Raw genomic sequence first — 12,342 nt, forward strand, 5'->3', positions numbered from 1 at the left:
CGTATAACAAAACTATCTAAGTAGTTTAAGCTCTCATTCAGTCCGCCCAGTGATCTGGCAGCTGTTCGTCAGCAGTTCCACCCATTACTGCATATGCACGTTTCCAAATTCCTGGGAGTTTCCAGTGTAGACCCCCCTTCCTGGTCAGTGAGTCATAGTGTGTGTGATGTGTACTGAGACATAATACTGATAGGCAATGCTGAGACCTCCCCCATATCCACTTCCCTATTAATGTGGCAGCAGAAGAACACAGTTTATCATTTTTTTGGAGCACATTCCATATTTCAGGTGGTGTGCCAAGTGGCTTACAGAACTGTCTTTCAATCACAGGACATTCTTACAAGATAGATATGATCCCCATTTTCCAGATGAAGGAACTGAGGCTCAGAGAAGTTATGTCCTTTGCCTGAAGTTACACATATCTACAAAGAGATGAAACCAGCATTCAGACCCACATCTGTTGTACTCCAAAGCATGTGTTCTTATCAGTATTTTGACACAAAAAAAAGATAATCTGAAACTCAATTTTATACTACTCCTTTCTTATTCCTAGTAATTTTAATAGTCTAATTGAAACCTGTGAGCTAAACGAGAGAATGATGCTCTGTTTTGTTTTGTAAACAACTAATTTCCCCTGCCAGCCATGGCCACGTATTGCTTTTCTAGAGTATATCGTCACCTCAGTTGACCTGCACAGTTGGTACTGGAATGTTTCAGTGAACAGGGTTTTATAAAAGTTACTTCTGCCCAGTTACACAATGAAACTGCCCAGCATAAGGATGCCTATGTGTAAGACACGGGGACTTGCCTTTGAAACTTTCTCTTGTATTTTTATTATTTTATTGTGTTCTTCATTGTGTTGCTCTATTTTCAAAACACATCATCAATCAGAAATCTTAGTTATGTGACAAAATCAGTGGGCAGCAGTTTTGTTCGTAGCCATTGCTGTTCTTCGCTAAGCTAAGTAAGCACCTTTCTCTGTGAGGCCTTGACACAGGTGCTGTCCCCATGTTCTCTCGTTAATCCTTACAGTCACTGTTAGGCGTAGTGGAAATGGTAAAAATACCATTTTATAGATAAGAAAATTGAGCCTCAGGAAATTAAATAATTTTCCCAAGTTTGCACTTCTTTATAAATCAAGGAATTAGCATTTGCATTCAGTTCTGTTAAAATTTTCGGAGTTTAATTTGTCTTTAGTGACTTTAAGTTTTAAAAAAAGATCAGAGAAACTAAAATCATCATCTGAAACTTTACACTGACTTTAGAAAATAATTTTTATTTTAAAACCAAGATTTATTTGGGAATTTAGATAGCAGATATGATATTGGAAAAGCAGGGAAGTGATTGTCAATAAAATTAAGCATCTAAAATGAAGATTATGTTTTCCTCAGGGTCTCCTAGCAAGCTAAATATGTATAGATCAGGGTGCGCTGTTTTCTAAAAATTCTGGGGCAGTCGGGGCTTTCTTCAGTTTACAAGTTTAAGACGTGGTTCTTCACTGTGGCCTTTGGGTCTCATCTGGAACTCCAGGTTCTCCTTGGGAGGGGAGTGGAGGGGATGACCTTTGTGCAAGGTTGCGAGTGACTGACTGAGGCACCGGCCCCTTCCCCTTGCTGCCCGGCAGGTGCAGAACAAGCTGGACGGCTGCTGCTACGCGGTGAAGCGCATCCCCATCAACCCGGCCAGCAGGCACTTTCGCAGGATCAAGGGCGAAGTCACGCTGCTGTCGCGCCTGCACCATGAGAACATTGTGCGCTACTACAACGCCTGGATTGAGCGCCATGAGCGCCCGGCGGGCCTGGGGACGCCGCCCCCAACCTCAGGTCCCTTGGCCAGGGACGGGCAAGCTGCCCGCGGGCAGCCGGCGGGCGACACTGACAGCCCGGACAGCGTGGAGGCCGCGGCGCCGCCGCCCATCCTCAGTAGCTCGGTGGAGTGGAGCACCTCGGGGGAGCGCTCGGCCAGCGCCCGCTTCCCCGCCGCCGGCCCGGGCTCCAGCAGCGAGGACGAGGACGACGAGGAGGATGAGCTGGAGGGTGTCTTCTCGCAGTCCTTCCTGTAAGGGCGTGGGCGCGGGCCGGGCTGCCTCGATGCACCCCAATCTTTATGCCCCTTCAGGCCCGTGCCAGGGGAAAGGGGGTTCATTTAGAAATCCAGATGTGTTGACCATGTTTCTCACACACACACACACACACACACACACACACACACACACACACACACACACACACACACACACACGAGAGACCCACTTTCAGAGAATAACCAAATGTAATCCAAAGGACTTTTTTCCCCACTGTCTTCAAAAGATCTTTAAAATCCAAGCCCTGAAGAAAGGAAAAATAAAAATTACTGTCTTCGAAAGACCTTCAAAATCCAAGCCCTAAAGAAAGGAAAAATAGAGATTACTTCCAAAACCTCATCTTAATACATTTAATAAAATTTCTTATAGGGCATTCTTTAGATAAGGGCTTCCAACTCTGGAACATTTAAGAATTAATCTGGAGTCTTGATGTAGTGCCAGCTGCGGTTCCAAAAAAGGTATCAAACCAATAATTATGATCCTAAAGTTTATGCCTCTCAGAATCCACCCTGGTCATTTACTTTCATGATTTTACTATATCCAGTTGGATACAATTTATCATAACTCTTAGCTATTAAATTTTTTCAGGAAATTTAATCTGGCTAGTTTTTATTTAAATCAAGAGTCCTGTGTTTTGTGTAATATTGAGTACAAATCAGCATGATACGGTATATAGATTGATGCCTGTGGGGTCATGATACAATGTCTCTAGCCTTTTGTTCTTTCTAGTAATTAACAAGTGTCAATTTTTAGAATTACTATAAGAATTTTGGTTTCTTTAATATTTCTCTATTTCTCTTTTTAAGACCTGCTTCAGATTCTGAAAGTGATATCATCTTTGACAATGAAGATGAGAACAGTAAAAGCCAGAATCAGGTAAATATATACATAGAAATTACAGCATTTTATTCATCATAAGGTGGGGGTATAAGGAAGCTAACACCTGATAAAAGGAAACAGACATCTGATATCACAAACGTCATGTAAAATATTAAAGCCTTTAATCTGATATGCAAGTGTAGAAACTATCAATTTTAAAAACATCATTCATTTCAAATATATGCTACTTGTGTTTATATATAGCCCTTTATTAATTCACGTAATAAAGCATACCTACTTTTAGAAAAAAGAAGTAAATTGAGACACTGCATTTTTGTGTGTGTGATGAAAACAATTTCCTGAGGATTTTGGGAAACCAAATTATTGGGGAAGAGAATTGAATGCAAATTAACTAAACAGCCTAATCATAGAATTACCTTGGTCTGTCCCACATCAATTAATCTCAATTCCTTATTTTCATGGACCATCCTCTAGAACGGTGTTTTAACACTGTGTATCATGATACTGTAATAGGTTATGAAATCAGTGTAGAGGGTCACAACCAGCTTTATTTTATTTTTAATGCTGTAGAGCAGTAGAGAATACCAAAATTGCATCATACTTATAGTGAAGGGAAACTTTATTTATGGAATTTTTCCCTTATGACTATGTGTATGGGTGTGATGTAAAATGTATTTCTTCATGTGGATCATGGTCAAAAAAGTTTGGAAAGCACTGCTCCAGGCCTCAACACACACTTGATTCTTCATCTTCCTCCATCAAGGCCAGCAGTGCCCCTCTGTGCTGGGGCATGGAGCTCAGGGTGGAGGTTTTTAACTGCTAAGGCTGTTAGTTCTTGCTGCAGGGAAGCATTCTGCAGCAGGGGGCTGGATACAATGACTTTATTATCAGAAATAAAAATGTAATTACCAGTAGTTATAAGGATGCATTCATAGTAGATAAAGAAAAATCTAAATGTAAACTCTTAAATGAGCAGTTCAATAGATTTGAAGGAGGCTTGAATGCATTAGCCAATGTGTCTTTTTATTTTTATTTTTTCATGTCCACTTCCTAATCCTGAGACAGTGTGTTTTTGTAAGTACTTTCCTTATGAATTAAAATCATCTTAAATGCCTCTCAGTATAAATGTATTAATTATAAGTTTAACCTTGAATAATATTAATAGCATAAATAATGTCAACTACTGCTAAAGCAAAAGTTAAAGTTTTAGCATTAGTTACGCATGTAATTATCATGGGGGCACCAGATTTACAATCCTGGTTTTGCTCAGTTAAGGGCAGCATCCCATGGGCATTCTAATTGATGGGTAGAAGCCTCTAAGAGATTAATCTTCTACAGATAATCCCCAGAGTACGTAAATGTTTCCAGAGCAGAGGTTTTTTTTTTTTTTCTTTGATAAAGGAAAAATGTTCGAAAACTTTTCGTCAAGAAAACCTAAATCAGAAATGGGCAAATACCAACAGATGCTTTTTCTGTACTTGTAAGGATAAAAGTATTCAAATACATGTATCAGAAGAAAAAAGAATTTTTTTAAAAAAAGGTATCATATATTAGAAAGGAAATTAGCTGTAGGGGACAAACAGATTAACCATGTGCCAAGGTAGTCTAGAGGATCATTCACTGCAAGTGTCAGCTGAGTGCTTATTCTTCAAGGATGTGACGCTGAGGGCAGTGTGCCCTTTGATAATATGGTGACACTGAAATTGTCTTAGCTAAACATGGATTTCTAGTCTTCTGTTTCCAAAGTAAGCCTTACCACCGAAGGAAGGCGTTCCAGTAAAACTGAAGCCTTAAAATGTTAGCCTGTATACATCCTGCCCTTCTTACCATAGAAGGGTACCAATGGGGAGAAAGAATTGACTTGGCAAGGAGTCTTTCTATGGATTACACATCTTCAATACCTACCTGTTTTCTATCTTCCCTATCATTATTTCATGTAGCGACAGACTTATAAACTATACAGAGGATTCTGGTAATAACAAACTTGCCTTAAAAATGCTGTGAGCCTCTAATGGACAGTGGTTGTGTTCTGCTAACTGACCTCCCCCTAAGGCAATAAGATGGCCATGTATGTGGGAGGTGAGCACAAATACTTAGTGATGATGATGATCTCATTTAATTTCACCCCCATTTTGAGTTCTTGTGTGTTCCTCTTGGGTTAGGATGAAGACTGCGACGAAAAGAATGGCTGCCATGAAAGTGAGCCATCAGTGACAACCGAGGCTGTGCACTACCTATATATCCAGGTGAGGTCCTAGTGTACAGCGTGGTGACACAGCAACACCCAGTAGTGGCTGATGGGCATGTTTCAGGATGCTGGGATAAGACAATGGACAGAAGGAGGTTTGCAGGCACTACCAAAGATGAATTGGCCTCTTTTCCCTCAACCTTGAACTCAAGCTTTTCTGCAGCATGTCAGGAGGCACCATAGAGCGCTCTGGGCCCAGGCTGTGGAAGTTCACATCCTGGATCCACCTGTCATGGCTATGTGAGCTCAGGCAAAGTATTCAGCATCCTGTGCCTCAGTTTCCCCATCTATAAATTAAATAATAACTATCTTATAGACTTGTAAAGAATAAATGAGGTGACATGTATGAAGTGCTTAGAACCATTTCTGAGTTCCATAAATGCTAGACTATGCATGCACAGAAACTCCACTCCAACAAGCCAAATCTAAGTAAGGTATGACTCACACATATGCATATGTGTGCGAGAGCCTTAGGAACCTCTGGGAGACAAGTGCCATAGGCAGTTCCAGTGAGGCATTACTAAAAAGAAGCCCAGGCTTTGGCCTGCACACCTGCCTGAGCTGCAGCATCCTGGGCAGTGGTAGGCCCTGCCAGCAGAGGGACGGCTGCAGCCAGAGAAGAGGTCTTTCCTCTGCCCCGAGTGAACAGTCCTGTGGGTCACTGCTAGTGTTTTCAGCCTTGACTGCAATTAGGCAAATCTTTCAATGTGAGATACAGTACTGTGGGGAGAAAGGAACCCTCAGATAATTAAAGTGTTTCAAAAGGGACTAATTAGGTAGTTGCTCTCGTAGGGTTGGAGCTGGTTTTGGGTATTCCCTGACATAAATATCTTTGAGGTACCACTTACACAGATAATAAAACATTTGTCCCCTGATCCACTATTGAGTATCTGTTATGCACCGTTACCCTCTAAACAATTCTAATGAGACAGAAATACACAAGCAAGTGCACTGGAGGTGCGGTAGGATGGTGGTGTGGGCATCAGAGAAGGCCGTGTGAGGCCCTGACTCAGACCTGGAGGATGAGTCAGAATTTGCTGACACTCGTTCTGAGGGCGAGAGAGTGAGGGCTGATCTTCCTCTCTGTGAAAAACATTAAGATTGTTCTTCATGAGAAATCTCAACTCTGGCACTGGTTGAAACATATAGGCTACTTTCATAAATTAAATGCTATGTGTTGATTTAAGATTTAAATGATGCTGCATTGTTTTCTGATATATTAATACACCCACAAAGGGGTGAGACAAAGCCTTTTCTTGAATGTTTTAATATTTACAATGTTTTGCTTTAGACTTGAAGGTCATTTGTCTTTAATATACTAATAAGAAAGGCTAATGATATCATTAGATTAATTAGCCCTTTTTGTAAATTTAGGTTTGGAAGCAATCTTATAAAACAATGAATAAAACTTTAACTGCATTCTCAGTTTTTTCATATTATTTGTGACAAGGATTTTAAACAAGTCTAATTTTTTTTTTTTAATTTCTTTTTTTTTGAGACAGAGTCCCACTCTGTTGCCCGGGCTAGAGTGCCGTGGCATCAGCCTAGCTCACAGCAACCTCAAACTCCTGGGCTCAAGCAATCCTCCTGCCTCAGCCTCCCGAGTAGCTGGGACTACAGGCACGTGCCACCATTCCTGGCTAATTTTTTCTATATAGTTTTAGTTGTCTGGCTAATTTCTTTCTATTTTTTTAGTAGAGACGGGGTCTCACTCTTGCTCAGGCTGGTCTCGAACTCATGAGCTCAAACAGTCTGCCCACCTCGGCCTCCCAGAGTGCTAAGTCTTATTTTTTTAAAGAGCAGTAATATAGAAAATTAAAAAATGGTTAGAAATGGTTATGTTGGGATGCTAGATTGTGCATATTCGCCCCCAATGTATTTTTAATGTGGTTGGTTATTAGCATTATTAACATCATTAACAAATGCATATTTACCCCAAGGTAATTTTTTAATACTCTTGGTTTCTTTCTTCAATGTAGAAAATCAAGTCTTTCCCATAACTGTTTAAAATCCATGGTATAAGTTTTAAAATAGAGGATTACATTAATTGCAATTATGCTCTTAAACTTTTGTCTAATCCAGTTCTGCCGCATGTGTCCTGTCTGCAGATGGAGTACTGTGAAAAGAGCACTTTACGCGACACCATTGACCAGGGCCTGTACCGAGACACCATGAGACTCTGGAGGCTTTTTCGAGAGATTCTGGATGGATTAGCTTATATCCATGAGAAAGTAAACTTCACAACATTTTGTATCTGAAAACTTACATTTATATGAATTTATGACCGAATAAAAAAATCAAATGTGAGAATGAAGAAAAACTGAAATAGGAAACTATGGGTATATTGAGATAATCTATTTTTGTATGAAATAGAACAAAGTGTCAAAAGACAAGAATATAGTGGAAAGTATCTTTTTGAGACAGAGTCTCATTTCCCCAGCTAGAGTGCAGTGTCATGATCATAGCTCACTGTAACCTCAAACTCCTGGGCTTAAGCAATCCTCTTGCCTCAGCCTCCTGAGTAGTTGAGACTACAGGCACACAACCTGATGCCTGCCTAATTTTTCTTTTTCTTTTTTTTTTTAGTAGAGATGGGTCCTTGCTCTTGCTCAGGCTGGTCTTGAACTCCCTAGCTCAAGTGATCCTCTCACCTCGGCCTCCCACAGTGCTAGGATTACAGGCGTGAGCCACTGTGCCTGGCCCAGAGTACCAAAATTTAAAACACTGATTAGGGGAGGCGGTGGAAAAAATAAAATAAAATGTAATAAAATATAAACTAAAACACTGATAGAACAGGGATCCACAAACTACGGCCATGGGTCATCCAACCCACCACCTGTTTTGTATTTGTATGGCCAGTGAGCAAAGAATGGCTTTTATATTTTTAAGTGATTGTTAAAAAATCAAAAGAAGAATATTTCATGATAAATAAAAATTATGTGAAATTCAAATTTCAGTGTCCATCAATAAAGTTTTATTGGAAGGTAGCCATGCTCATTTGTTTACATAGAGCCTATGGCTGTTTTTTGCCATAACAACAGATTTAAATAGTTGCAACAGGGACTGTATAGCTTGTAAAGCCTAAAATATTTACTATCTGGCCCTTTACAGAAAACGCTTGCCAACCTCTGGGTCAGAAAGAAATATTTGAACATATATGGAATGTGAAGATGATTTCCTTGAGTGGTTTAGAATAAAGCAAAAGTATGATTAATACCTGCCAAGTTATTTGATTCTAACTGAATCAGTGCTGCCCTTCCTAGGAACGTGGAGAAACCAGAAAGTCATCTAGCAAGGAGGGAAATGAGATTCTGAGTAACACTTGTCACACGTATAAAATGTCATTTTAAAGCTAGAAATTGCCATTATAGTGTAAATGCTAATGGAACTAGCTTCAGAATGAAACACTGCTTACAGACTAAAAATTGGACTGTCTAATGCATTAGCCAGTATAAATATATCAGTTTTTTCCTTTGCCTCAATTTTCTTTAACTTTAAAATATTTATACTGCATCACATTTATTCTGCCAGGAGAGAGCTGTAATTTACACGTCTAGTTTATAAATGAGTTGGTGGAAGCAGAATTTTCAAGGTTGAAAATAAAAATGAGTTCTAATAAGGGCCATTAGAGCTCTATGACTGTAATATCATCCTGGAGTCCTAGAGCCGTGCTTCCTCTGCTCTCTTCCTCTCCATCGAATTTGTTCAGTATTTGCTAACCATTTGCTGTCTAACACTGGGCCACACCTAGAAATACAGGGAGGCACAAGTATGTGACAAACCCCATGCTTGAGAGAGACTTCTTGTTTTTGGAGGGAGCCAGAATTTACTTCCATGTAATGGTAAATGAGATCATACGATAAAATGTCTTCATTTCATTTAATTATTTTCTATTTTATATTAATAATACATGAAGCAATAAGCATTATGAGCCCTTAAGAAGAAGAGAAAGCAGGGTTCGTGTAACAAGTACTCATTGGGCGCTTACTGTGTGTGCTGGCGATGCACAGTTGAATTGTTGGAAGGCTCATGAGTGAGTTGGCACTTGGCCAGTGTTGTCACAGTTCAAATGAATGGAGAACTGAAAGGGTGTCCTCGGTGGGGGAAATAGTGCACAGAAAGGAATAGAAGAAGGAATGAAATGGTGTGTCTCCCTGACCAGAGCAGGGGCTTTGTGATGCAGCAGAGGGAAAGGTGATGTGGTGAACCCAGTGGAAGGGGCCTTGGATGCCACAGGGAATCCTTTGGAGTTCACCTGATCAGGATACACCCAGGCAGAACTGGGAGATGGCAGAGCGGGCATAGGACAGTCGGGAGACAGTGCAGAGGCCAGACAGCCTGGGCCAGGGTGGTCTGCGAGAGAAGACTCTTCCGGTTTTCATCACTAGGTTGGCCTTTCAGTTTAGGAAACAGGTGTACCTATAAACTGTGCATGAGAAGCATTGTTGGTTTCTTTACTCTTTTCCGACAGGGAATGATTCACCGGGACTTGAAGCCTGTCAACATTTTTTTGGATTCCGATGACCATGTGAAAATAGGTGATTTTGGTTTGGCAACAGACCATCTAGCCTTTGCTGTGAGTATTTTAAAAATTAGACTGTCCCCAAAAAATGGACCCAGATGCCTGATAATCCTGAAAGTGTTAGAAGAAAGGATAGTAGAGTTCACTGAACTCTGCTGTGTAATCCTCAGGAAATTGTACAATGCCTGAAGGGGCACACTGCAGATGATCTTTTAGGCTTTGAAATGGTGAATACATTTTAGAGCATTCTACTTGAGGGACATAAAATTATTGGCTTGTGAACAATATTTAAGTCAAAAGCATACAATACTTTATGAAATAATTTTGTATTTTGATCTGTCATGCCTGGCACTGGGCCAGGTGCTTTATGCTTGGATGGTTTTTCATTAGTTTGGGGAAATGAAGCTCAAAAACATAAAACAGCAGGGGAACATATGGTCGTGAGGATCAGGAAAGGCTGTATAAAGACAGCATTTCAGATGGCCTTGAAGGAAGGGTGGGAAGTCCGGCAGGCCAAGGTTGAGGGTAGGCCATGGTTACACCGGGGCGGGGGATCCCAGAGAGGAGGCGCAGCATAAGCAAAGGCCCTGCGGTGAGCAGACACGGCTGGTCTAAGACCAGCGTGTTGTCTCATTGGCTGGAACCGGGAGTTGCAGTGGAGAGTGAGGGAGGATGCTGGGCAGTTGGGACGTCACTGGAAGGGTGGGCAGTCTTGTAGGCAGCAGGCCTTGAGGAGGAGTTTTACTTCATATCGCAAGCCAGAGTTATTAGACACCAAGATCTGCAGGAAATGCAGTTAATTCCAAGAGTGGGCAGAGAAGGAAAACAGGACTTGGATTAATAATGGTGAAAACAGCCACAGGGGCCAAATTAGAAGGCGCGGTTAGGAGTGGAGAGGGAGGAAGTAGGAGAGGGACAGTGAGGACGTGGTTCTGAGCAGAACAGTGGGGCATGCTGAAGAGTGCTGAGACCAAGGAAGGGCCAGATGGCAGAGATCTTGATCCCTAAAATAAAGAATTTAACTTGATATCTGGAAAGCTGTCGTGTAGTGAGATAGTTAAGAGCACAGGCTCTGGAGTCCCACTGACCTGGAGTAGAGTCCTATCTCTGCCACTGCTTTGTGGCATGATCTTGGGCAAATTGATTAACTTCTTAATACCTCCTCTGTAAAATGTGCCGAATACTAGTACCTACCTCAAAGAGTTGTCAGCAAGGTAAGATAAGAATGCAGGTAAAGCACCTGAAACACTGCCTGGCACTCAGAAGGTAGAAGCTGCTCTTATCGATGCTGGTGCTTGTGATAGGAACCTGTGGCGTGAAGACATAACAATAGTGATTTAGGGTGTTGCTCAAGACAGATGTTCCAGATCTAGTGCAGGAAGGTGAGGCTGCCTAGGAGGTGTTAGAGTGATAGCAGGTTTGGGGACCAGCCTCTAGGAGAGAAGAGTAAAAACTGACCCAGAGAAAGTAACAGCAATGGGAAAATAGAAAGAGTAATTTGTAGTTGGTTTTAACATACTCTCATATTTTTGAAAATAGATTCTGTTTTTGGCGTTTGCAACATGAAAATAAATTGCTTTCTAGAAGCTTTTGGGTATTTCTGCCTTGAAGAAAGAGTTGTATAGTGAGTTGCCCTCCACCCTCTCGAGCTCAGTGGATTTCCTATGAGACTTGCATTAGTGGGTTAACTAAATGAAAACAAATTAAGATTCAAAAAAAGCCATTATTATTCAGATTTCCATGCATATCATATTTTTTAGTCATATAGTATGCATATTCATATTAGAAATGCATATTCATTTAGAAATGGAAAGACCAGCCTTTTGGAATAATATATCATTTTAACTGGCTATCTGGCTTACCTGTGTTTTTAGGCTGACGGCAAGCAAGAGGATCAGGCTGGAGATCACTCGATGAAATCAGACCCTTCAGGTAAACCTAGAAGGCTCCATACTTCATTCATGTACGAAAAAGAAGACCACAGAATTTCTCAACCTGAAACCTGCTTTTTACTTGTAAAGTTTTTATTCTAAAGCAAATTTTCATTATTCATTAGACTTAACAAAATTATGGAAATGCTTTAATTTTTTTTTCTTTTCACTGTATTAATTGTGCTTCAGAACTTTAAAAAATTAGAGCTTCAGTTAGAATAATTGGCTCCCTTGGGTAGACAGTCACACTCTGTCTAAGCCCAAGTGGTACTGTGAGGTCACCTTTTGACCCTGTCCCTCTGGGGTCCTCTTCTCCGGCACGGCCCCTCCCCTGCAGTGGCAAAGACATCCTTGTGTGGAATGTGCGTGTGGCCATGTCTGACTTAGGGTTGTTCATTTGGTGCGGTGCATGCTGCTGCTTCCTATGATTGGTGCAGACGGTTGACAGATCACGCCTCACTTTCAAGAAATGTTTTTTTTGTTTTTAATTTGCCTAATCTTTAGGTCCTGTTATTGGAAAGCTTTCCCTCTCTTTTCCTCCACACAGGCCATCTGACTGGGATGGTTGGCACTGCTCTGTATGTAAGCCCGGAGGTCCAGGGAAGCACCAAATCTGCATACAACCAGGTACAGGGTTTGTGGGGGGAAGAGGCGAGGTCTCAGGAGTAAGTTCATGGTAAGAACATCAAGATCACAGCATTTGGGATTTAGTTACCAG

At 41.1% G+C, this 12,342-nt stretch overlaps 1 protein-coding gene across 6 annotated transcripts in view; it reads left to right on the forward strand.

The window, feature by feature from the left end:
- Positions 1-12,342, forward strand: part of EIF2AK4 (eukaryotic translation initiation factor 2 alpha kinase 4) — a 96,303-nt gene that overhangs the window by 43,444 nt on the left and 40,517 nt on the right. For 5 of the 6 annotated variants that reach the window (XM_045530911.1, XM_045531249.1, XM_045531005.1 and 2 more), the window contains 8 exons: positions 1,625-2,058; positions 2,890-2,959; positions 3,989-3,997; positions 5,086-5,169; positions 7,280-7,402; positions 9,643-9,747; positions 11,568-11,625; positions 12,172-12,251. In XM_045530911.1, the coding sequence (XP_045386867.1) occupies positions 1,625-2,058; positions 2,890-2,959; positions 3,989-3,997; positions 5,086-5,169; positions 7,280-7,402; positions 9,643-9,747; positions 11,568-11,625; positions 12,172-12,251 (963 nt within the window). The remainder of the gene's footprint in view (positions 1-1,624; positions 2,059-2,889; positions 2,960-3,988; positions 3,998-5,085; positions 5,170-7,279; positions 7,403-9,642; positions 9,748-11,567; positions 11,626-12,171; positions 12,252-12,342) is intronic. The other variant, XM_045530970.1, reaches the window with a different exon arrangement.

Source organism: Lemur catta, chromosome 1 (genome assembly GCF_020740605.2).
Source record: "Lemur catta isolate mLemCat1 chromosome 1, mLemCat1.pri, whole genome shotgun sequence".
Lineage (NCBI taxonomy): Eukaryota > Metazoa > Chordata > Mammalia > Primates > Lemuridae > Lemur > Lemur catta.